General features: G+C 39.7%; 1 protein-coding gene across 1 annotated transcript in view; it reads right to left on the reverse strand.

Moving 5' to 3' along the window:
• The window catches only part of FMNL2 (formin-like 2), a 130,400-nt gene that overhangs the window by 91,474 nt on the left and 11,412 nt on the right, over positions 1 to 27,514 (reverse strand). Inside the window, exons 2-4 of the mRNA XM_011943043.1 lie at positions 17,803 to 17,883; positions 11,419 to 11,495; positions 1,724 to 1,807 (exon numbers count right to left, since the gene is read on the reverse strand). Coding sequence (XP_011798433.1) covers positions 1,724 to 1,807; positions 11,419 to 11,495; positions 17,803 to 17,883 — 242 coding nt within the window. The remainder of the gene's footprint in view (positions 1 to 1,723; positions 1,808 to 11,418; positions 11,496 to 17,802; positions 17,884 to 27,514) is intronic.

Genomic DNA, 27,514 nt, shown 5'->3' on the forward strand with positions numbered 1-27,514 from the left:
AAAAAGAAAAAGAAAAGAGTGCTGCTTCTTTAGGGATGCACTATGAGCCTGTTGTCTCATATTTCACGGGCTAGGAAATTGTCACATGCCAAGGAAAAGTAAGAAATTTTTTCAGCCCATTAGTTTCAAGAAAGATGACAAATTATATATCTATATAAAATTTGTTATCTAATGAAAGCCAACCAAAACCAATAAGCAACAGTGTAAAGCAATTGCTTGAAAAAAAAACCCTACAAAGGTACAAGATTGAGAAACAAAAGCTCTGAATTCTCATCTTTTGTGCGCTGTTGTCTTACGCTATAGACTACAGGAATTCCCTCATAGGAGCACCTCCTTTCCTGGTTGGTCTTATGTGAAGGTACGTTTGGGAAAGCTGGTTGCCAAGCTCTATTGTCATGTAGGTAAAGGATTCATTAGAGCCAACAGAAAATACAGCATGCTGTTCTTACCCATTCTTCCTGACATTTCTTAGTCTTCTCTGAATTGCATAAATATCACTCCAGATTTTAAAACACCCAACAGGGTAGGTAACAGTATTTTCTCTTGGCATATAATATAAAGCATAAGGGAGACTTGCAGTGTTTGATGAAACGGAGATAGATAGGAAACATCCTTTGAAGAGCATTTCTCAGGAAGATAAGAACTCGTCTATTGGTTTTTCTTAGTCCATTCCATCTAATACATGAGAGGTATCAGAACTGAAACCTATCAAGACAGTTTCAGTCAACAGTTTCGTTTCTGCATCTATACAATAGGAATAATTACAGCTTTCTCTTCACAAATTCTCCAGGAAATGATGGGGATTATAAGATAACATCTGATTAAGTCTTAGGACTTCTTTGGAGTGAAGAAATTAAAAAAACAGGTTACTGCTTTTAAAGCAAGAATGGAAAAGAAAAACACCACCAAGGCTGAAATGTCTTTCAGTCAAATTAACAAACGAATATTATTGCTTCAATCTGTGTGTATGAGTGTGTCTGTGGATACTAGGATGTTTTTTTGATTAAAGGAGAAAATGTGGAGAAGACAATGTCTCATTCAGATGTACACTTTTGAGTCTTGTAAATCATTCCGGAAGTCAAGAAAACAGGAGAATTTTAGGAAATAACAAAAACAAGGTTAAATAGGTTGATTTTTCTTTCCTGCTCTGACCCGTTTTTACTCCCCTTCAGTTTATAGGCAGAAAATCAAAACAATACAAATACATATCAAGGAAAAAGGAATAGCCTCTCGTTACCTCTCCCTCCAGTTACCTCTTGTTACCTTGTTACCTCTCCCTACCCACTATATTTGGTATCTGTTTCTGCAATCATTTTCTATGCATTTACTAGCATATACAAATATACATGGAGACATCATTTTTAAAATAAAAAGGGAGTCACTCTTTTGCATCACCTAGTGATTTATCACATACTTCTATCACTAACTGTTAGACTATTCTTCCATATATATAACTTAAGCCCTAAAGAAAGCATTACTTTTGAAAATAAGGGCTCCTTTAAAGGTGATTTTTTTACTCACCTGTTTCACTTCTGCCTTAAAGGCATTTCTAATACCAATTATGTGATTTGTTTTTAGTTACCCAAATAGAAACAAACCTCCCTAAGCCCTAGCACATCTGCTTCTGAGTTTCTGCCCTTTGTGTGGTGTATAACTTTACCACTGATTTGCATCTGCTGTGACCACAAAAAATTCAAATGCAAGCAAGCCAAGTTTTACTTACGTTACTGCGTACTGTGCAAATGAGAGATATTCCACTAGAACATCAAGACCTTTGTTTTCTTCGTTCAGAAATTCTCTGACCCATCTATTGGGGGAAAAAAAAATCATTAGAGAAATTGATCACATGACCTGCCAAGGAAAGGACACAGTGCAAAGTTTTGTTTTTTTTTCCACCAGAAATTTTCATTGCCTGAAAGGACATAGGGAGGAAGGCCTAGACTACTTCACATGAGGCAGGAGCTTTTCAGATATGGTAACTAAGAAAACCACAACTTTTTAACGTGCAAAAATAAGGGCCAAAAAGTACACGTGGGCCATCTTTACATTTTACTGCTTAGAGGATTTAAGATAATCTGTAAGAAACTTTCTTTAAAGAAGGCACTTGCTTAATGTACTTCTTCCACCACAATTGATCTACAGCCTGCTTGTGGAAGGAAGCAAGACTACGGACAACGAGGCAGACGGGGGACATAACAACATAACCACAAAAATCCAGGCAGGATTCCAAATCCAAGTTCAACTCTTTGGCACACTAAGCTACAGAAACCACTAAAGTAGCCAATGAGAGACCAGTGTTTATGGGCTTCTAGAAATTCAATAGGGATAATGATTTGCTTAACTTTTTCCATGAATGTTAAAACCTTTTAAAAAGCTGCAGGCGCTGCATACCATCATCAAGGCCGGTAGATGACAAATATCAGGGTTTTTTTGAAATTCTTTTTTAAATAATAACACCTTGCATTTGAATGGTGCTCCACAGTTCATGGAGAATGTTTACACATTCTTATTTGTTCTTCATAACAATCCTGATAGGGGGTTCAAACACAATCTTTAGGGAGGTGGATGTACAACATCACCACCCCCTTTTACAGATTTCCTCCAGTGCATTCATCTTCAAACAACATACGGTACCTGATTAAGCCTTCACTAAGTTTCAAACTCCAACAAATAATAAGTCAAAAGATCTACTACTATCGCTGAAATGCCACTTAAGGTACATCTGCCACCTGCATTCCACAATGGTTACTTTCCTCCAGAAACACCAAGCTAAAAAGGTTGACCAGCTATGGACATGATAGCGACTATGGAAGCCGGTTTTGTTAGTTATTAAAATAACAGTAGGACAATTCTACTAAGTATCCCTTAAGCATGAGCAACCCCTTGAGGTCTTTGTCTTAAAAGGAAGAAAACAATCCCATGGAATCAGGATACTTGGTTTTTTGTTTGTTTGTTTGTATGTTTTAATTTTTGGCAGGGGGAAGGGGTTCTTTGTTTCATCCTCAAGCTCATTCTTTCTTCTAGTCCTGTCATCTCCATGATGCAAACCCAGCCCAGGTCTGCAGGTAGTTCCAGGAGGCAGCAAAGTGGGAAAGTAGAAAGCTTGCCTTGTGTTTTCCCCCCAAGTGCCTCAAGAGAGGCAACTGCAAAACCTATGCACTTGGCATAGCTGCCTGTAAACGTACAGCATTTAATTTAAGAGAGACCTGGAGTGGCAACAGTGGCAAAGAAAATACCACCTGGTAGGCCTCACAAAGGGGCTTTGTTATGCGATCTAGACAAAACTAACGGGGCTGGCTACTGGTGGAGGCTGGAGTTTCATTTCAAAATAGCCACATACACAATCTCACAGCATCTACTAGATACTTATTTTTTATTTATTTTAATTACTTGCTATGGTGCTAGGTCTCAGGAGACATTGATCACGTTTAAATACTAGTAATTAGAAGCTTAGAAATAGTGAAAAGAATTTTTTCTTTTTTGTGACTGGCTGGAGACTTAAAGTCTGGAATTCACTATCAAAATCTGATGATTAGAAAATCTTTAAATTCAAGCCCCTTAGCCTTGCTTAGGCTTTTCCATTGGTCTGGTCTATGGGCTCTGATTGTACAATTTAAACTGGCCCTTGGTGGTGGGTGTCTTTTTAATATGAAAAATAATCACGGCAGGGGTGGGGGCAGATTTTTCAGGGCAGTCTCAGTTTCACATATTCTTAGTGGCTCGTAAGAACACACGAATTTAGAAGCTAAGAGAAACAGCCACTGTCATTTCTTCTGGTTGATTTTCCAGACGCAGCCTCTGTAGAGTGCAGACCATCCAGAATGCACTCAGTGCCTGCCCTTGTGTCAACCACCGGCTGGCACCTCCATCTCACTTGGAAAGTTCAGCCACCAACTGGACAAGAGGCAAGTGACCTATAGATGAAAAACTAAATTTCTTTAAGGTAGGAAATAGTCAAGTACAGCCAGAGCTATAATTCACTTAACATGCTAATATGCATATGTTTTAATGCGGGGATAAAGAACACTAATTGGCTTCTCTTACTTCACTGCAGTGTCCTTATTCACGCCCCCATCTCCACTTCCTGACTTTGAGTGAAAGGGCCTCGAAGACAATTTTCTGAGTAAAAGGTAACAGCATGCTGCCTACCTCCTAAAAGGTCAGCGAAAGTGTGACATATTCTACCCCTGATTTGATGTCATACAGTTACATCTTTTTCAAAGCTACAAGATCCTCCTCCTGGGATTTGATCTAGTCCTGACACCCCTGGCTGCTTTAGGAAAGAATGAGATCAGTCTTTCAGGGCTGGCTACTTTCCCCAGTTTATCAAATGGTATCAGGCTAGCTTAGCAAAGTCATTTCAGCAATAAGGGTATGGATAAGAAAAAAAGAACCCCCATTTTTCTATTATCTCAGTCCCTACCCCTTCTTGACTTGGGACTTTCTGTACTGGAGAGAACCAGTCACTTTCAATCAGAGTTGAAAGTGAACTTCTACAGAAATGAAAGAGTAAGGAAAGAAAACAGGTAAAGATAAAAATGGGCAACTTACAAAGCAGTATCTGGAATCTAAAGGCATTCAAAGAATATGGATGCCTCATTTTGCAGATTTATGTAAATGATCATGCAAGGACTATATCATGTATTTAGGGTTCCCATAGCCAATTATTTCCATTTCACCTCTGTGCATGCTACACACACTTTTTAATATGTTGCCAATAGGCAAACAGTTTCAAATTGGTTAATTATAGGTTTTGGAAAGTTGAATTATTTCTGACTCTGACAGAATGCATAACTTCCTGAGTGCCTCACGGATTCAATATAATTACCATATGCTGTAAATCTGAATTTAGGCAAATTCTAAATCAGATGCTTAGGAGCTGGAAAAGACAGGGACAATGACAAATAGCTCTGGAAGAAATTGGGTGCAAGGAAGAGATGTAAGTGCCAATGCCAACAGTCACTGTTGTCTTGTAGGCTGGTCACAGCTTGATTTCAAACCTTTGTTCTGTCTCCCCAAATCTTAGAACCTTATTTCTCCTCATATAGGTCTTAAGAGATGTTCCTGGCTTTCCATTTCTAAGATCAAGCCAAGTGGCCCAAAGTTGCACAACAGAAAGGAACGAGCAGTTAACTCCCTTTGCCAGCCTCCTTTAGAGAGAGGTCCTACAGATATACGGTGGGAACTGAAGTTGATGAAAAATCATGAAAAGCAAGAGAAAGAAGCACTGTGCGGATTCAACACTGGTCAGATCTACTCTGTTAGGCAGTGTTGCAAACTGATTCTCAAAGTATAGCCCATACACCACTAGGGGTCCCTGAAACCCTCTCAGGGTGTCTATGAAGGTAAAACTGTTTTCATAAAAATATTAGGACATTGGTTGTTTTCACTCTGTTGACACTGACATTTATAATGCCAAAGAAATACTGTATAAAACTGCTGCAACCAAAGAAGACACCTATTTATTGTATTTGTCACTCTGTGCACTCAGGAGGGGGAAAAAGCCAGCTTCACTTAAGAATGCCCTTAGATAAGCAATAGAAAATACTGATTTTATTAAAGCTTACTCATTTAGTACACGTCTTTTTCATTTTCAGCATGACAAAACAGGAAGCTCACATAAAGTACTTCTGCTACCTGCCCAAGTAGCACGGTTGTCTCAAGGAAAAGCACCTGTGCAACTGTTCGAGTTGTGAGCTGAACTAGCCATTTTTTCATGGAATGTCAATTTACTTGTAAAAATGATTCAATTTGGGGTATGTGGCAGTTTGGGGTATGTGGTGATTCAGTTTGGGGTATGTGGCAGACATTTACTCAAATATGAAGTGAGCCTGTCCTTTCAGGGACAATACAATATTTGTTGTTGATGACCAACTTTGAACTTTCAAACAAAAATTAGAATTCTGGAAAACCTGTATTCACCACCATCAGTTTGACAGCTTCTCAATACTTAAAATATATTCTAATCAGACTGGTGGTTATTAACAAATGTGATTTTTAAAAATATTGCAAAGTGATACACTTCAACATTTGAGAAACATGATTTCACTGAGTTATTCTGATCTTCCAAATGACTAACGCGTGATGTTAAGAAATCATGTCACAAGTTCACGTATGGATAAAAAGACCCAATCAAAGTGCAAGACAGCACAAAGGATTTTTTGAGACAGGGTCTTACTCTGTTGCCCAGGCTGAAGTGCAGTGGCACAATCATGACTTACTGCAGCCTCAACCTCCTGGGCTCAAGTGATCCTCCTACCTCATCCTCCTGAGTAGCTGGGACTACAGGCTCATGCCACCACAGCTGGTTAATTTTTGTATTTTTTATAGAGACAAGGGTTCACCATGTTACCAAGGCTGGTCTCAAACTCCCAGCTCAAGCCATCCTGCCCACCTCGGCCTTCCAAAGTTGCTGAGACTGCAGGCCACTGCACCTGGCCAGTGGATTTTAATATAATAAAGCACAAAAAGTTCACTGATATGATTTCAGACTCTACATTATAGCTATCTGTAAGAATCAGTTACCAGTCATTCAATTTTGGGGGTATTACCAAAAAAAGAATATCCACAATTATCTGAAAAGACCATTAAAAAACTCATCTCTAAGTGTGTATAAGGCCCAACTTTCTTCATATACATCAATCAAAACAGATCACAACAAACTGAATGTTGACTCAGATAGGAGAATCTAGCTGCCAACTATTAACGAGTTTTTAAAGAGATTTGCAAAAATTAAACCAATGCGGCCTGTCACCAATTTTTTATTTGAAGAATATTTTTCATAAAACATGTCATTTAATTTATAATGTTAATATTTATATTAATATATAACATTTATTTTATATTTACATATTTAAATTAAATTTTATTAAAGACATTTCAAACATATCGGTTTTAATTTCTAATATTGTAAACATTAATAGATTTGACCCATCTAAACAAAAGATTATAGGGGTTCAAAAATAATTTAAAAGTATAACGGCATTCTAAAACCAAAATAAAATGTGAGAACTGCTGGATTAGGTAACAAATTTTAGAAGTGACTATATCTAGGCTCAAATCTCGGTGCTTCTAACTTGTGTGGAATTCAGCAAGGTACTTAATAAATGACCCTCAGTATTCTCATCTGTAAAACAGGGATTCAGGGGTAATGGTCAATAAGATTTTTGTAGGAAATACACAGAATAACAAATGTAAAGCACCTAACACAGTGCTTAACAAATAACAAAATGATTATAACCTTGATGGTTTCTAAAAAAATACCATCTAGGAATAAGTTAATCATAAGGCAGCTTGATACACACATACACACCCATACATGTTGTACGCATGTTAAAAGCAGCCTTTGTCCCTCTCCTGTCTTTCTTCTTTTGGCCTGGCTCAGCCAGCACTGATTCATAAAGAAGTCTGGCGGGCAGGAGAGAAGACGACATTAACTAAGCAGTTCCTCAGCGTCTTCCCTTTTCTACAAACCTCCTTCCCCTCCTTGCCAACTTGCCACATTCCTTCTGCAATCTCATGCCTGTTCTCTCTACACCACATTGAGAAAGTGAAATGAGCATCTTTCAGAACTTCTGTGACCTTCCACTGAGGATGGAAAGTAATTTTCTATCATTATAGGCAGCTTTACTACAATAAATTCCCTGCAAGGAGAGACAGTGTACACATCAGTTCCACAGAATAAAGCTGGTAAATCTGTCCACTTCACCCTCACCACCACTTAAATCCTATCACTCTGACATCTTAAGCACCATGGCATCTGCCTACTCACACTGCATGGCCAGTGTGTTCTAACACTACGTGGATCATTTCAAGGGTATTTCGAGTAATTTCAAAAGCTTAGATAAGTCATAATCCAATTCTTCTCTATTATTATAGTTCCTAGGAGTAAGTGAATGAGATTATTTCTAGTCTAATTCTTATTTCAATTTGACTCAAAGAAAATTAATTTTCTTTCTCAGAAGATTGTTCCATTTATAGAGTTTTAGGCTTATATTAAAACTCAGAACAAGCCCTTTGCTTGACAAAGCTGCAGCTTAGAATGTTATCTCGGTAAAGCTCAAGTCTTTAACCTTGAAAAGCAAACATGTGCCCAGAACAACTTTTTTTAGGACAAGTAGATTGTAAATGTAATCCCTCTTTTTTAATTTCTGGGAATCATAATCTCCTAGGTGTCAGGATCATTTTAGATAAAGATGGTAACACTCTCTGCCTTAGGGAATTCCTTAGAGATATATAATACTGTTGAATACTACAGATACTATTTGCAACAAGCATAACAAACAACTATCATATATTGAGTAACTATCAAGTTGCAGACCCTTTATTAGGTCTTTATAAGTTATGTCATCTAATCCTTACAACATTCCTATGATGTAAGTCTTATCATACTCATTTTATCAATGAGAATTTAACTTGGGTTATATAGTAAGTACAGAAAACTTATGTAACTTATCTAAGGCCAAATAACTAGAAAGCGGCATAGCAAAAATTTGAGCAAATGGGCACTGATTTTTTGTTTTTATTTTTTGAGACAGGGTCTCACTTTGTTACTCAGAGAGTGCAATGGCTGCTCACTACCGCCTCAAACTCACGGGCTCAATTGATCCTTCTGCCTCAGCATCTCAGGCACTGCAGGTACGTGCCATTGTGACTGGCTAATATTTTATTTTTTTGTAGACACGAGGTCTCACTATGTTACCCAAGCTGGTCTCAAACTCTCGGGCTCAAGTAATCCTCTGCCTCGGCCTCCTGAAGTGCTGAGAATACAGGTGTGAGCCACCACACTCAGCCCTGAATTATCTATCTATTACAGTATGTTAAACAGTACAATAAAATGTATGGCTTCCTCATATAGCATCTTGCATTTCAAGAATTCTTTATTTTAGTAACTAATTGTTTTAGTCATTATTGAGTAATTTTTCAGAAGATATCCCTATCAAGTGAGATCAAGCCAGTTAGTTTACTTAACAAAGAGTGAGTTCAGGTTTAGCTTTTCAGGACAGGCAAGATGGTCAAACTCTGGTTGTGTGGTTTTACTTCATGTAAATTTATGCTAGTGATTGCTTGCATACAATCGGACAATGCATCTCCATCAATTTTTCTGCTGCTAAAGCCAAGGCTTTCAGAGTCCCTCACATAGGTGGTGGGCGAGGGAAAACTTCACCCGATAAAGATGAAACAAACGTAAGAATCTTTCAACATGCCTATAGTATCCTCAACAACAAACCACTCCAATTGCTTGCAGACTGCACTGGCTTCAACCCAAACAAGGTTCTTCTATTCAGCCAAGTTTGTGTTGGAAATGATCATCTTCCTTTTGTATTTGATGGTCAATTTCATGTTACTTCAGCAATGCTTAAAGAAATGCTTTTTTTTTTTTTTTTGTGAGATGGAGTCTTGTTCTGTCACCGAGGCTGGAGTGATCTCAGCTCACTGCAACCTTCACCTCCCAGGTTCAAGTGATTCTCCTGCCTCAGCCTCCCAAGTAGCTGGGAGTACAGGCATGCGCCACCACGCCTGGCTAATTTTTTGTATTTTTAGCAGAGATGGGTTTCACCATGTTGGCCAGGATGGTGTCAAACTCCTGACCTCAGGTGATCCACCCACCTTAGCCTCCCAAAGTGCTAGGATTACAGATGTGAACCACTGCACCCAGCCTAAGAAATGCTTTTTGACAATTTGTAGAAATCCTGGTTGCAGTTCATTCCACCATTTTCAGTTAAAAGGGCCAAAGGCCTAGGGTTGGACCAAACAAAATCAAATCTAGCTCCTGATCCATAAATATTGGAAAGTATTTAAATGTCCTTAGTTTAAATGCCCAAAAGTATTAAACTACCACCATCTTCATCTCCAGCAGAGAAGCCTCATTGCTTTGATCCCAGATCCCTGATAATCTTATTTACTTTCAGGGAAACGGCTGCCAGCATAAGTCATACAGGAAAAGCAACAGAGCAACTTGAGCCAAAGCACCTGGCTCTACAGCTGTAGACTTTGTGCAATTCACTCACCTTCTCTGGTCTTTAATTCTTTTAATCTGTAAAATGAGGCATTAGGCAATTCTTAATTTCTCTTCCAGTTCAAAAATCATGACTCTATGATTCTTTGTTCTACAGCTCATTTTCAGGGACAAAGTCTAGAATTAATTCATTTTCTGAATATTTCATTCTCAAGGTGACAAACCTGCTAGTTATCATTTAAGAAATGCACATTCTTACCCAAGTTCCATCACCTATCAATCAAAATAGCATTTCTACAATTTCTAAAAGTTTATTTTGAAATAACTATGCTAATTAACCATTTGAACGGCTTACAGCAGTCTGAAATAAAGTTTTACCTACATAATAAATCCACATCAAGTCCTTACTTAACCTCAAATAACATTATTTCATTATGACATTGATGAGGGGGGAAAAAGGTTTTATAACATCATTTCACTTAAACTCATGGTTTCCAAGAAGAACCTATCACTGAGAGAGGACTTACTGTATGTTACAGGATACTCTGTAAAACTAAAGCTCAATACATATACATGAAAATTCATTTCCAAAAGACTTGCAAAGAATGTCATGGGAAAATTCTAAAGGATCTAAAAGTCGATAGTCCTCTCATTGTAAAGCTCAAAGAATCAAAACCAAAGGGGTTAAATAGCTTGCCCAATGTTACACAGGTGCTTTGGGCAGAAAGGGGGTTACAAAATAGGATACCTGGTATTATTCTGCCTCAGAGAGAAGCCATCTTATTTGAAGACATGGTACAATTAGGCCACCCAGGGGTAAGGGAGAATATAATACCACTGTACTTGCCTGAGGCAAAGCAACCATGTTGTTGCCTGAAAGAAACTCAGAATGCTCAGTGCAGAGATTCCCTGAATTTTATTTTCCCAGAGTGGATTTATACTTCATGGTCCTGAGGTTTTGAGATGTATGAAAAAGAGACTGAGAATGTGTCTGAGTGCAGTGACATGAGTCAAGTGACATTATTCCAGCTTCCGTCCCCTTCTGGCCAGAAACTCTAGAGAATTAACAAAAGGGAAATAAAGTAGCTTCAACTCAGCAACTTGGAGAACTACAGTAAAAGCTTAGAGATTTTCCAAGATCTCAGTCTACATCTACTGTTGGGAGTTCCTGATTTGCCAGAGAATTGTTATGCAAACATGAAACCAAGTGTCCATATTTACCGCACCCGCGCAAAGAAATATAGAATTGTTACGAATTCCAAATCAAAGACTATCTGTCTTGCTTCTGCTGATTCTTGGGCAGTAAGTAATTTGAGTACTAACAAAGGTTTCATCTACTAAAACCTCAGTCTTTTAATTTATAATGAACCATAAGGAAGCTCAATTCTTTGAATATGATTCAGTTATTTTGTAAAGTGTCCAAAAGCTTTACAGCTAAGATGTTAAAGGGGTATACTTACCCAATGTGGTTGGTTCTTAAAGAAATTTCCAGTTCTCTTAGCACTTGTGTAGATTCTTGAACACGCCGTCTGAATTTCTATAATTTAACAACACATATTCACACAAAGTATTTTAGCAACTGCTATAACTGAAGCTCAGTTATAATAAATTTAACACAATATGAAAAATATCTTCACTTCTAAAATGGGCTTCCCTCCCTTTTTTTGTCACAGAGCATACACATTTTCCTCACTATGAAAATTAGCTACTGAGAAAGGACTAGAAAAAGTCCTTGTTTTAGAAAAAGACACACAAAAATGTGTCTTTCAGCAAGTAGATTTTATATTCCTAACTCCCACACACAACAATATTCACCAGTATTCCTATGGGTCAGGGACCCCAGTACTACCTCCAGTTTCAATGATTCATTAGTAGGACTCAAAGGACTCGGCGGCATACAGTCATACCCGTGGCTATGACATATTACAGCAAAACAATACAAAGCAAAATCAGCGAAGAGAAAAGGTTCATGGGATAAAACGTGCAGGAAACCAGGTGCAATCTTCCAGGAGTCCTCTCCCCGAGGAGACACAAATGACAACATGCATAAAGCTCATTAGAGACTCAGTGGCCAGGTTCTTATTGCGAGCTGGTTTAACAGGCAACTCTCTGTCTAGTACATAACAGAAATTCAGACTCCCAAAAGGAAAAGAGGCATTCAGCATAAGCCGTGTTGTTTTCACAAACAGTTTAGGCATAGGGAAATATTCTTATCAGGAAATGGTAGGAACCTTCCCCACCTACCCTACCAGGACTCCCTTGGGGCTTCTTTTATCACTGAATCCACCTCTGATAGTAAATGTGTTAATATACACCTCTCTAGCCTCGTGATCCTAAATCATTTCCAAGATACTAATGGGCTACATTGCACATCAGTCCTTTGGAACACATTTTCCTACAGAAATATTTATTTAAAGTGACAGTCTCAGGCCACTTTGAAGGAAGAAAATTTGATGTCAGCGCCTCCTAAGCAGAGTTCCAGGCTATCTGTGCTCCGAACCTGAACCACCTTTATGTTACACTGTTTACAGGAAAGAGCTTTGAGAATTCTGGCTGAGGATATAAAGGACCTCTCTCCTCTGCTGCCACAACTGCAATGGACACAGAGTCCTTCAGCTCCAAGGACAAGAAGAAAAGGAAGGAGGATGGAAGTGAGGATTCCAGAATGTGGAGTGGCAAGAGCTACGCCCACACCTGGGACTTGGTGCCCCATGAAGGCCTGAAGCATGGCTCAGCACAACAGGCTCCTGTTACCCTGTCATCTTCTTCTGAAAGCCCCTGCCTTCCCCACCAGCTGCTTCTGAGCAGGGCCCCCAAGGAAGAAGATAGTCTCACAGTTCCTCCGTAAATGCCATTCCCAAGACAATCTAAAGAGACCGTGTCAGGTTTCCAGAATCCAAGTATAGTAAGAAATAGGAAACAAAAATATCCCCAATGTGATGGAAAAAAGAGAGGCACTCCCCTCTTCTGTTGAAACAGGCCTAAGAAATGGTGGCATACTTGAGAGTTTGGAGGGCACCCAACCCCAGAGCTTCCTAGACCACTTCCCAGCAGTGAGGAGGCTCTGCACAGTACTTGGCTTGAAAAGGCAGTAATGGCCAAGCTTAGTGGCTCACACCTGTAATCCCAGCACTTTGGAAGGCCAAGGTGGGTAGATCACCTGCGGTCAGGAGTTCGAGACCAGCTTGGCCAACATGAAGAAATCCCGTCACTATTAAAAGTACAAAAATTGGCCGGGTGCGGTGGCTCAAGCATGTAATCCCAGCACTTTGGGAGGCCGAGATGGGCAGATCACGAGGTCAGGAGATTGAGACCATCCTGGCTAACACGGTGAAACCTCGTCTCTACTAAAAAATACAAAAAACTAGCCGGGCGAGGTGGTGGGTGCCTGTAGTCCCAGCTACTCGGGAGGCTGAGGCAGGAGAATGACGTAAACCTGGGAGGTGGAGCTTGCAGTGAGCTGAGATCCGGCCACTGCACTCCAGCCTGGGTGACACAGCGAGATTCCGTCTCAAAAAAAAAAAAAAAAAATACAAAAATTAGCCAGGCATGGTAGCACATGCCTGTAATCCCAGCTACTCGGGAAGCTGAGGCACGAGAATTGCTTGCACCTGGGAGGAGGAGGTTGCAGTGAGCCGAAATCGTGCCACTGCACTCCAGCCTGGGTGACAGAGCAAGACTCCATCTCAAAAAAAAAAAAAAAAAGAATGGGGGCAAGTAGTGCAGGATGGGCAGCTAAAGGTGTTCTCGCTCTTTAAACTCTTCCTTGGAGCTAAAAATTAGGAATAGAGTAGAGGAGAGTCAGTAGGATGGAGCAGGCAGTCTGCTATGTCTATAGAGAAGGCAAGAGAAAGGAGACAAAAAATTCTAGGGTCTCTGGTCACACAGCTAAGGCAACCATTTCCAGATGTGCTGGCTGTTCCAATGTGGCCACTCCCACGTCAGAGTCCTAAGTCTTGAGCTGCCTGCACAGGTGGTTGTCAGAAAATAAGTCAGCCTTCCAAGCTCTGTGTTGTGCACACTTCTGACTCATTCCCTGCAGCCTTTGCTTCTGCCGGGCCCCTGATATGCTTTGGATATTTGTCCCTTTCAAATCCCACATTGAAATAGGACCTCCAATGTTGGAGGTGGGCCTAGTGGGAGGTATTCGGGTCACGGGGACAGATAGCGCTTGAACTGCTTGGTGCTGTCCTCGCGATAATAAGTGGCTTCTTACTCCGAAGGGTTCCTGTGAGATGTGGTTGTTTAAGAGAGGCTGGTACCTCCTCCCTCTTGCTCACCATGTGACACGCCTGCTCCCCCTTAGCCTTCCGCCGTAACTGTAAACCCCCTGAGGCCCTCACTAGAAGCAAATGCCAGCACCACACTTCCTATACAGCCTAAAGAACTATAGGCCAAAATAAACCTGTTTTCTTCATAAATTACCCAGCCTTTAAGTATTTCTTTATAGCAATACAAAGGAACTAACTAACACCCAGCCCCTAATGCTGCCTTCTGCTTCCTCGGGGCAAGGTCATCCCTTACATATGCCATCAGGCACAACGGCACCCAGTGTAGCACTGAGGATATAGCAGAGTATAAAAGAGGGTCTGCTGCAGGGCTAAGAGCTATGTATCGAAACCAGGCAACTATATCAAAACATGATGAGGTAATAATAACAGCAGCAACGCTAGCATTTTTGGGCACTGACTATGCTACCTAGGCACTACCCTTCTGCAACTGCCTGATAACAGAGGTAAACTAAACTGACTTTATTCCTGTATTACATTATCTTAGGAACAGCTCAATTTTCGGTTAGATTCTGGGCCACAAGAAGTCTTGGAGTCCACTTCTCTAATATGTACACAATGAGTGCTAACACTTTGCACTTCTAAAATGTGTCCAGAATGCTTTAAACTGTAGAGAAATTATGTGCCGTTGGGGAGCCAGAGAGGATCTGTGAGCGGTCTGTACTATTCTCTCTTCCCTCCCCATCAAAGGAGGCCTGGGATGAGCCCACAGAGGCAGCTGAGCCCAGGTTGAGCCCTACAATAGGTTTCATCTCACAACTGCAGCGCCAGCAAGGGACCAGACTCCTTTAAACACAGACTAATCACTTCCTGGTATTAAATAAGGAGGCTGGTTTGGAGAGTTCTGTTCATAGAGATATCTAATTTAGGCTCTTCCTTTCCTGCCCTAGAGGTTTCATTTAAAACTATTTAGAAGATAATCTAAATAGAAAATGTTTAAAAAAAAATTTTTTAAAAAGCAAATTAAGTATCTTCTACTCAATTTGCACAAAAGATTAACGAATCAAGTATTCGAGGACTCCAGACACAGTTAAAGGAAAACTGCCCAGCCTAGACTGTCTGGCTGAAATTTAAAGCCCCGATTTGAAATCTTTTTCTCCCCCACCATAATACAGCTGAGAATTTTAAGCTCATTTTACCTGCAAGCCATGTCTTATTTCAACAAATCTCCTTTTTTTTCCAGGCTCTAAGCATTACAATTATGTTGTGTGGAACAGATCATTTCCTCCTGCCAGCTCCTGACAGAATTAAAGCAGGGGTGGTTAATCCACCATCCATTTTATTTTTTCTGAGCTGAATGACTGATCTTGAAAGATGAGGCACAGACCAAACATGGCTATTCAGGTGAACGCACATGGGCCAGGGCAGAAATGTCGGGAATGAAGGCCCAAACAGACATCTTTTGTCCTGCTCCAGTTTATTATTTGTGAGGAAGCAAAACATTTTCTGGGAAGCTTATTTGTTGTTTTGCTTCACTTTGTTCTCTTTGCCTAAACCCAGAAACAGCTGATCTAAAGGAAAACTGGAACTGTGCCAGGAGGAAGCCCACCTCTTCCTTCTAAGCATCTTCCTCCATGTGGGATATGGAAATGGGGGCCTAAGCAGCACTCTCTAGGAGTGTGCATATTTTTTCCTTTCTATTCAGAACTGGAAACATGTGGAAGGAATGTTTTGGAGGTAGGATGAATTCTACATGAGGAAAGGTCTCAGGTCTCAGTCTTCTGTATAAATATCAGCATCTCTGCCACACTCAGCTCAGGGTAAGCATTAGGGCTCAATGCTGAGGTCTAAGCCATCTAGCCTGAAGGTTACAAGTTTGGGGATTTCAGAAAACATTTAGAAATCAATTCTAAAATAGGATCTTCCTGTCCCTTTGCAAAGAAATAGTGCAGAAAAACACCCGTCTGGGAATGTGTTTTGTGTACATGGCTGTGTCTTTATTTATTTATTTTTCTTTTTGAGACGCAGTTTTTTGTTCTTTTTGCCTAGGCTGGAGTGCAATGCACAATCTCGACTCACTGCAACCTCCGCCTCCCGGGTTAAAGGGATTCTCCTGCCTCAGCCTCCTGAGTAGCTGGGATTACAGGTACCTACCACCATGCCCGGCTCATTTTTGTAGTTTTAGTAGAGATGGGGTTTCACCATGTTGGTCAGGCTGGTCTTGAACTCCTGACCTCAGGTGATCCATCCGCCTTGGCCTCCCAAAGTGCTGGGATTATAGGCGTGAGCTGCCGTGCCCGGCCTGGGTGTATCTTCCTTTACAGACCTCTTTAAACTGATGACATTAAGACTGCCACGTTCTTAGGGAAAAGGAGGAATGAGAAAAATTAACAAGAACTGAGCAACGGTTTCATTTGTAGGACCTGACAACAGATCTTTTGGAAAGAAATGTGTGTGCCACATTTAAGAGGGGAGAAGTATCAATGATATTTTGACAGGTACGTTCCTGGATTCAAGGTTGTGTCACATTCAAATCACATGACATACAGCCAGCAATGAAGTTCTGCACTCCACTGTCATCATCACTACTAGACTTTATTTCCCCTTGTCTACATATTAACCGTAAGAGAAAGGCCCAGGAAACTTCCAAAAGGAAATAATAGCTGTTCTCCTTTGCTGGACTTTTTTTTTATTGGGGTGGGGATAGGGGATGAGAGGAGGAAGAGTTAGAGTAGAAAATAAAGAAAAAAAAAATTTTTTTAATACAAGCATCAAGAGCCCTGGAAATAGTGGCTAAGTAGGTAAAGTATACCGTTCTTTTCTCATAAATCTCACATTGAAACAACAGAGAGAATCAGCCTGAGATATTTTCGCTGGAGCACTGAAAGCAGGAGTTGTAGAAGGTCAATAGAAAAACAAGCGCTATCTGGTAAAGCACCCGTCCACCCATCTTGAGCAAGGACAGCTCTGCCCTGAGACATCCCAGGACTGATTCGGGCCCGCAGGGCCGTACCAGGCTACATGCTTTACCACAAGGCATCAGTTTAAACCAATTGTGTGGCTGCACAAAGCAGAGCTTGTTTGTAAAAGGAGAGAGTCTGTTGAGAATGGAATCAACTATTCTCTCCTTACCTTCTCAGGCCAGGGGCAGGGGTTGGGGTGGGTAGGAGGGGAGCTGCTAAAAGCATCAACACAGGATGTGAGTGCACAGCTGGGATGACAAAGGCCCAGTGATTTTTTTCAAGGTCTCTGGAAATGCACCAAGGCATAAAAAACTGAAAGGCAAGTATTCCCTTTGCAAAGCCTGCTCTTGTAGGGGCCTAAACACCTCTGGACTGCACTCACTGCCCTGTGTAACTGGAAATAATAGTGACTCAATAACCATTAGAGGTATGTGACTCTCATGTCAGGAAAGGACTTTTATACACATCTTCAAGTGAGAAGGGTATTTTTTTTTTCCTTTGTCTTCTTACGTTGTTGGTCTCCCAAGGTTCTTTTTTGTGGAGGCTCTGACAGAGGCTCTAATGCAGAGGAAGGAAGGTCTCTTCCAATGCAGGAGGATTCTGCTCACTAATAAAGAAGCAACAACAAAGAGTGTAAACAAATCCATCTTACCTTCCTGGTTACAGCTGGATCCAGATAGCCTTTGAGCTTTTGAATGTATGTATGGGGAGGATTCTTTACCTGGAATCGTTCCTGCAGAAAGCACAAAAGTCAAAAGTATGAAAGGTATGAAGCCATGACACAGTCAGCCACATCAGATTATGTTACCAAAATATGACCAAAATGCATCCACAGTATAAACGTGGCCCTGTGAGCAGTCATTATGTACTAATTGTTTTGCATCTTGGTAGTAGATGTGATCCCCTGTTTGCATAGGAGGAAAACTGAAGCTCAGAGAAATGCAGAACTCTCTTTGATGACACTGCTGGTCACAGATATATGTGGGTTTGAACCCACATCTGCTCAACTCCAGAGTCAGTACTGCTTTCTCCACAGGGCCCTGCAGCTTCCGTTCCAGGAACGGTGCTTTGCCCAACCTGTTTCAGGTCCTCCTTCAGCAGGTCTTCAATCTTTTGTGTATTCTCTTGAATATCTTATCTTCAATGTTGGCAAATCTTTCTCTTTTGGATATTTATTTTATTTTTGAAAATAACAAAACATTTGACCCAAACTGATAAAGCTAATTTTTTTCAAATATGAGCAGTAAGTCAATTGCTAAATAACTGGAATGGGGGAGTGTGGGTTTGCATGGATACACGTGTGTGCCATCATGAATGGATTCCAACCTGGAAGATCCGAAAGTATCCTGAGCAAAGGTAGTCACTGGAATAAGCATGAACATACACATACATAATACACCGTCCAAGGTGATATCTGAATGTAGGTCAGAGGTGGGGGCCAAGAATCAACATTTCTAACATGTTTTATGCTAATACTGCCAAAAGAGGAACCATACTTTGAAAAATTCACACCATGTGTATCAGGTTTTATAGACGCTAATGTCCAAAGCAGAACAGGCAACAGTAAAAACCTGGGTAGAAGCCACATGTCCACAAACCATAAAATGAACAAGTACTTAGATTTACACTCATACAATGGTATGCTAGATTACAATGAAAACAAGCCATGTACTGCATGCTCCTATGAATGGATCTCACAAATCTGATGCTGAGCCAAGAAGAACACCTGATTTCATTTCTTCACACTTATAAAATAAGAAACATTAAACTTTAATGGTTACAGATACATACTCAAGTGGTAACACTATACACATAGATATATGGTTTTATATTGTGTGTATATATGTATACTTGGAGATGATCAGCCTGAAAGTCATGGTTGGAAGACTGAAGTGGGGAAAGTCGTAATCAAAAGGGGAAATATGGCACATTCGTAAGAGGCCAGCAGTTCTATTGCTTGATCTGAGTAGCAGTTACGAAGGTGCTGGCTTTATACTACTTATGATGCTGGTTCTCGGGCTTAACTACATTTTCTATATAGATGCTGTATTTCTCACAAAAAAAGTTTAAATCAGCTCTAAAGGAAAAAACAGATTCATCAAGAAATGAGGACAACCCTGCGTAACATCGTGAAACCCCCTCTCTACTAAAAATACAAAAAATTAGCTGGGTATGGTGGTACATGCCTGTAGTCCCAGCTATCCAGGAGGCTGAGGTGGGAGAATCACCTGAGCCCAGGAGGTCAAGGCTGCAGTGAGCCCTGGTTGTGCCACTGCACTCCAACCTGGGTAACAGAGCATGACCCTGTTCTACCTACAACCCAAAAGGTATTTTCTTACTTTAATTCTTTATAATCTGATTATCGCTTACTTCACAATGGAATTTTTTGGTATTTCACTCTGACAAGTGGCCAGCGTGTGCATGCATTTGTTTATCCCACAGAAACTTGTACTACTTCTCCGACACAGGGAACCAGAACATTCTGCATGGTCCACTGAAGCCTTGCTTGCTTGTAGATTTCAAAATGCTAAAGGTCACTGTAATAATACTGAAAAGATAATATTATTATTTAAAATCTCTATTTGTTGTTTATCCTTGAAAATAGGGGGAAATGGTTTGTAGTAGGACACCTATTAATATTTTCCCTTTATTCAAAAATAATCAGGAAGAATTGTGTAGTATATGAACTGTATCTCAATAAAGCTGCTTTAAAAAAAAAAAAGAGCAATGGCTGGGCGCGGTGACTCAAGCCTGTAATCCCAGCACCTTGGGAGGCCAAGACAGGCGGATCACAAGGTCAGGAGATCAAGATCATCCTGGCGAACACGGCGAAACCCCGTCTCTACTAAAAAAATACAAAAAACTAGCCAGGCTAGGTGGCGGGCGCCTGTAGTCCCAGCTACTCCGGAGGCTGAGGCAGGAGAATGGCGTAAACCCGGGAGGCAGAGCTTGCAGTGAGCTGAGATCCGGCCGCCAGGGCAACAGAGCGAGACTCTATCTCAAAAAAAAAAAAAAAAGAGCAGCATACTTTTTCTAATTATTCCTCCAAATGTTCTATCTTGAGAGCAATTTCTAAGTAATTCACAACTATTCAGCATCTCCAGTGCCATCACTGTGTCTGCGTATAAATTCCTTTTTTAAAATCACCATCACTTCACCAAGGAATCAGAGGGGATCCTATTGCCATGGGGATTTAGCAGTAGTTCAGCTGAGGGCTAAAATAATCACAAAAGCTCAGAAAACTGAACTGATGAGCTATCTAGAAGCCAGTCATTATTTCCAACCTCATGTATGACAACAGCTGATGCCAGAGAGATATCAGAATATAAATAAATATCACCCTTTTAAATAATATAATTCCAATTATTCAAAAAAATTTATTTGAGACAGAGCCTCACTCTGTCACCCAGGCTGGAATGCAGTGGCACAATCACAGCTCAATGCAGCCTCGACTTCCCAGGTCCAAGCAATCCTCCCACTTCTGCCTCCTAAGAAGTTGGATCTATAGGTGCAGGCCACCACGCCCGGCTAATTTTCTAAAGACAAGGTCTCACCATGTTGCCCAGGCTGGTATTGAACTCCTGGGCTCAATTTTATTTTTACAATAATAAAATTTGGTGGAGTAGCACATGTAACACATTAGCATTCACTCATTTAGTGAGCCCTATCTTTGATGGTCAGTAAAGGTAGCTTTTCTTCATTTCCTGCTTGGGACTGTGGCGACTCGGAGGCTTACTCAAATACACATATTTGCTGGTCCTGTTGACTGGACTATATTTCCTTAGGACTTTAAATTACGAACAAGGTCTACATGTAATAAACTCACACTTTTTCACATATGCTTATTTAGCATTTGTTGCTGTATTCCACATATTTTTCATTTGTTTGAGCAGCTTACTGACATATTTCCAAGAAAGAGAAAATAAGGAAGCCTCATGCTTTAAAACACAGTTGGTCCACACTGCATCCACTTCTAAGAAAACTCGGATGCCGCCATTTGCCTTGGCACGTCTGCCCATCTCTTCTTTCTACCTCCACTGCTGCCATGGAACCCATGAAAAAGCTTGTGCCAAATGGGGAGAAGGGGGACAGAAAAAGAAGGTTCTGAAGTTCACTCTTGATTCCATTCACCCTCTACAAGATGGAATCATGGAAGCTGCCAATTTTGAATGGTTTTTGCAAGAGGATCAAAGTGAATGGAAAAGCTGGGAATCTCAGTGGAGGGGTGGTAACTATCGAAAAGAACAAGATCACCAAGACTTCTCAGGTGCCTTTTCAATTCATGCTGATAGTTGATCACGACTAAAGAATATTTTTGTTCCTAAGAATAACATTTCTACACAGTGCAACTCAAGTTGGTGACTTAATAAAGGTACTTACATCATTGATGTCTAGCAAGCAGGCAACTAGCTCCTGAAAATAACATGGGATAGAAGCAGTTTTTAAAAGTGTGGGTAACGGAAAACTGCCAACCAAAGCAGTTTCGACTTTTAATACAATATCTACAATTCTAATATTTAGAGGGCAAAATATATTAATTCACATAAATAGGATGCCTATAATCCATCTGAAGTGCTTCAAAATAAATGTGTTTGGCAAGGTGCTGAAATTCTCTTACGTATTTTCCCAATGTTTCTGTTGTTCACATTGGCCACGTTGAAGACAGAGAGAAAAGGTTTGGCAAATCAGGTGCTGAATTTATAACTCAAACAGTGGTTCCTTTAGATATCAGACAGGCAACCCCAAGTTTTACAGAAACAACTGGGGCTTTGTATTCTTCCTCTGTAACAGTTTTATTTGAATCCCTGGATGTAGGCTGAGTTTTCTTTTCTCTTCTCCCTCTCTCCTTCTTTCGTGGTTCTCACGAAAGTTTTATATGAGTTTATTTAAGAACTTATAAAAATACAGTCAGGTGCTCACGCCTGTAATCCCAACACTTTGGGAGGCTGAGGCAGGTGGATCACCTGAGGTCAGGAGTTTGAGACCAGCCTGGCCAACGTGGTGAAACTCCATCTCTAGTAAAAATACAAAAATTAGTCAGGCGTGGTGGTATGTGCCTGTAATCCCAGCTACTTTGGAGGCTGAGACAGGAGAACTGCTTGAACCCGGTAGGTAGAGGTTGCAGTGAGCTGAGATCGTGCCACTGCGCTCCAGCCTGGGCGACAGAGTGAGTCTCCATCTCAAAAAAAAACCAAACAAAAAAACTCACACAAAATATTCCAGATAATGAATTTTAATCCTCATCTTCCTCTTCTCTGGTTAATTTGGAAGTAACGTAATTCACAACTCCTTGCCTTTAGCAACTACGTGCAGTAGATGATTCTTCAAATATATTCTTCAAATATTTTTTAGTGAGATATTTCAACTACAATTACCTTTTCATGTGGGGCAGTACTTTTTGTTTCTCCAATTTTTAACTTATCTTTCAATGACGCTTTACAGTTTATCATATTCTTTAGATCCCTTAGCTGATTCAAGCTTCTATATCTGGCAAGTAGATATTATCTCCATTTTGCAGATGAGGGAACTGAGGCTCAAAGATTAAATGACTTACCTGAAATCATATACTCTGTGTGTGTGTGTGTGTGTGTGTGTGTGTGTATAAGATCTCTGATGTATTTTTCCAATGTTTCTGTTGTTCAAACACAGGTTTTCTGACTCTTTCTGATCCTTGTTCTTTTTACTACACTATAATAAGCATGCTCATCTTAAATTTAATTGTATAAACATTTTTTAAAGGGTGGAAATATGTTCTATTCTTCCTTGAGTCCCAGTATGTAAAAGAATACTTGGCACATAGTTGATCTTCGATAATGTTCAAAGAATTAAACTTTTTTAAAATGTCACATACAAGTCACTTCTTTCATAAATTAAGGGTAAGTTTTAAAGTGTAAAAGTATACAAAGAGAATATAAGCACACTCTACAGGATGTATCCCAGCAGGTTCAGTAGACATAAGTTAGTGAAGCTCATGTCAGAGCCAAAGAACATTTGCTGATGAGCCACAGCTGTCTCTCATAGATCTAAAGCTGTCTAATGCCTTTTATAACCATACATTTCCTCATTAACCCAATCCCCTAAGGCTTACGTTAGCTTCCTCTTTCCCTACGGGTTACCTGGAAGGTTAGGCTGCCTATACACATAGCTGCCTTGCAGACAAGGAAAAGACAAAACATTTACTGGACTCCACCTAATGACCAAGTCTACTGCAACCCAAGGTGGAAAACTAGACCATTCTGAAAAGAACGAAGTGACGGGCTGTGACAGGGGTGTAGTAATTTAATTAGGTAAGTCACAGCTAACAGAATTCGTTGGCGATGCTACAAGATGGCCTTTTCTACTAGATACAGACAGGCAGACTTAAGTTCTTTCTAACAAGCTGAACTGTTTCTTTGGTTCCTCCTCTCCCTACATGTCCTCCTCCCGTTTCTCCATTTAAATCTAATAGAGTTTGTCATTGAAAGCCTTTCTGTGTAAAGGTTTGGAATTGGACATTCCACTCATCTAGCTAAGCATTTCTGATCTTTTATATCCTCTCTATCCAATTACACGAGAAATTAATTGGGGTTAATTTGGTGTGAGCTAGACTCAGAACAAGCATGTTATAAGTATTTCCGCTCCATAAATCACATTTAGATACACAGCTCCACAATCAAACAAGAATTCCATTCCAGTTTATCTTATACCTTCGTATTCTGAGGCTTAAGGAAAGAAATTATAACATGACATCTGAAAACAGAAATCTCAGGGAATGAATGGCTCTCAGGGCACACACCGTTGAGTTTCTTTCCCTGTTTGGTATAGCCACAAAGTCATTGGCTCTATTTCAGTGGTGTATTAGCAGAGCTACATAAACTGCTTGAACATCCCCGGGGATGAATTAGATGTCACCATCATTACATGAGTATTAATGTTTTATTATCTTGATCCTAAAATAATTCCTTTTAGATAGTGACAATTTAAAGGGCATTGTTTTTGTTCACATAATGTCACTACATTTGAATGTTTTTCTTCCTGGAAGCTGGAAGTAGCTGGGCATCCTTTCCAAAGGCTGAGTAGGCAAACTGCAGTCTCTAAATGAGCCAATATTACAACCAGCACTATTGCCATTAGTAAGTACTAATTTGTAAGATTTAGCTTAGTGCTAAGTACTCTTCAAAGTTAAGCTGACAGACATTATCCATATCCTTAAGGTTTTTACCCTCTAAAACAGAGAATGCTGACACAAGTAACAGGGAGGAGAAAATACGAGAATGAAATGTTGCAATAATATTGTATATGGACAGAAATGATTTATCCAATATGGAAGAGGCCAAGAACGGTGCACCTGCATGGTGCGGGGTGGGCTAGGGGTAGAGGGTTGCCAAGACCAATCAGCATCCCTAAACAGGAGGGCCTGAGGTAAGCCCTAACACCTTGCCCTCCCAGGGCTAACCATTTATACAAATAGAAAACGATTTACACAAATAGACCTAGATTCCCAAAGAACTGAGAGAACCAAAGCCCCCAAAAGAATGCATGCTCCTTGTTCCCCCCAAAATAAAAATTTCAAAATTTCTGAGTAGCTGGCAGACCGTCCCCATCAACAGAAAGTATGTGTATGAGCATGTCGTGGATGGTGAGACAGGAGAGGACAATTGACAGAAAATGAAAAAGTATTAAGTCTCTGCCTACTGACTATAATAGATGGCCAAGAAGGCAAGTCCAGATGAGATTCTAATTCGTATAATGACTACCAGAGGAAGCTAGTGCCAGCTGGACTACTATTTAGAAGGATCCCAGTGGTTATTATTGGATGAAAACGTTTTGCTAAACAAGCCCCTGCCTCTGAACATTTTAAATCTTACTAACATGTTTGGATCTCCTGTTTCTAGGCACTAACACAAAAACTTTAAAAAAGAGTTTTTACTCTTTCACCTATCCAGAACACATACAGAAAATATTGTAAAAAGCACAAAAAGAAATAAATTCAATTGCAAAGCATTAAATCTCATCTCTGAGACACAGCAGACATCGTTGTAATACAAAATAGAATATGATAAGAGCCATATGTGATCTTCTCAAAGTTCAAAGAAAGGTGAGGCTCTTCCCAACTGAGATGATCAAAGGAACCTCCCCGGAGAAAGTGGCTTTTGAATTGAATTTTGGAAGGCAGGCAGTGCATAGATATCCTGGGACGGTATAAGAGGCAGGAGACAGAGGAGTTTTCCAGATGAGGAACATGGGAACAATAGCAGAGAAAGGCAGGATATGTGGTAATAACTTCAAGAGGTTTAGCTGAGTTCTAGTAATCCAGTTTATGAAAATTGCACAAAGGATCTATATGGTAAATTGGAACAAACGGCAGCGGATGTCAAATAATAAGTTAGGAATACAGGATGGACAACAAGGAGTCTTGAATAGTGAAAACACACATGATTAATACTGTGTACCTCTTTCCTCTGTTCCCAACTTTTAAAGTTGGCTATTTCTGCACCAGACTTGAAAAATCAGCACGTCAGATTCATTCCACAGCCATAGTTTCTTGGAGAGCCTCAAAACATTCTTCAGCTCTGAATATGAAATCACTTTGCTAGTTGAAGAAGAGAGGACAACTTTCCAAGTGTTCCATTACAGCTCTCAGACTGAAAATAACCTCTGATGAGACTTTTCCAAATGCTTTCTTTTATTTAGACTAGCAAGAATTTCTTCTAGTCCAATGAGTCTCTCCTGACCAAAACATCCTATAACTCATTTTCTAATATGTAATATTGAGTAGGTTTCTTTAATTCTACTCCTCTTACTTAGGAATGCCTTTCAAACAAAAAGAAAGTACAGATGATCTTTCAGAGTCCCCAGAGATGGTCACGTATCATGCAAATAAAACATAGGGGGTTGGGAGAGATCAGCGTTCAAAATCTGATCAGAAAAAAAAAAACAAAACCAGACAAAGTAAGCCTTAAGAGTTCTTGTAGAAACCATTAGGCAACTCAAGAGCAATCATATTTTTCAATTACTCAAGAATTTTTTAAAAATTACAAGCTCTAATTTTAAGAATTGCTTTTCTGACTACAGTTAAATTAACTGCTTCTCTAAAACTCCATTGGCCTCAATTCAAACAATGTACAAACTGTGAGTATGATTATCATAACTTCAATAGGTGCTAGCTGAATCAAACTGAACTGGAATATTTACTAAGGTGGTAAATTTTGTCAGTGAAACTTTAAAGCAAGTAGCATGGGAGGAGCTAGAAGCTACTTTCCGCTAAAATCAGTAAGTGGTGGGAAGTGTCTGATACATGGAAAGAAGGTATGCTTGTGAACAGAATAATTGAAAGTACGAGAAATTCATCAGATCTTAATCATCCTACCCTTACCACTTGCTTTTACTTAATGTAGGGACAGATTTAAATATAGGAACCAAGCTGAGAATACTCAACTTCAACTTTTATCCAAGGCAGTTGTTTCTATTACAGAAGCCATAAAATAGTGTTTAATTATAAAACTGGGTTTTGGTAAGTACAACGATATAATATAAACCATCTTTCTCTACAAAGGCATAAATGAAGTGGTGGGAGGTTGTTCAAAAACAATATTTCTCTATGAACAAAAAATTGGAAACATTTAAAAAATATATCCCTTAAAATAGCACCCAAAATCATGATATTTAGAGATAAATTTAAAATATGTGTAAGACCTGTATACTACTAGAAATGTCAAAAAATTCCTGCAAGACATTAAAAACACCTAAATCAATAGAGATACCATGTTCATAGATCAGAAGAGTCAATATTGTATAAAGGTCAATTCTACTGAAATTGATCTACAGAGTCAATGCATGTTCTGCCAAAATCCTGGAAGTTTTTTCTCAGAAACTGACAAACTGATTCTAAAATTTATATTAAAATGCAAAGGAACCAGAATAGCCAAAATAATTTAGCAAAAGAAAAAGTTGGAGAATTGACACTACCTGATTTCAAGACAGTAATCAAACCAGAGACATATTGGCATAAAGATAAAAATATAGATGAGTAGAACAGAATAGAGAACACAAAAATAGACCCACATGTATATGGCCAATTGGTTTTCAAAGATACCAAGGTAATTCATGAAAAAAGAACAGTCTATTAAATAAATTGTGCTGAAACAGTTGGAGGTGCAGATAGACAAATATAGAAGCATAGATGGATGAATGGATGGATAGACAGATGATTGATAGACAGATAGATAGATGAGGAAAAAGTGTAACTCCACCCTTAACTCATCCCGTATATCAAAATAGATTATACACTAAAATATAAGGACCAAAACTGTAAAATTTCCAGAAGAAAACATATGAGATAATCTCTGTGACCTGAGGGTAGACAAAAAATTTCTTAGGAAACA

This window comes from Colobus angolensis, unplaced genomic scaffold (genome assembly GCF_000951035.1).
Source record: "Colobus angolensis palliatus isolate OR3802 unplaced genomic scaffold, Cang.pa_1.0 Scaffold215, whole genome shotgun sequence".
Classification (NCBI taxonomy): domain Eukaryota; kingdom Metazoa; phylum Chordata; class Mammalia; order Primates; family Cercopithecidae; genus Colobus; species Colobus angolensis.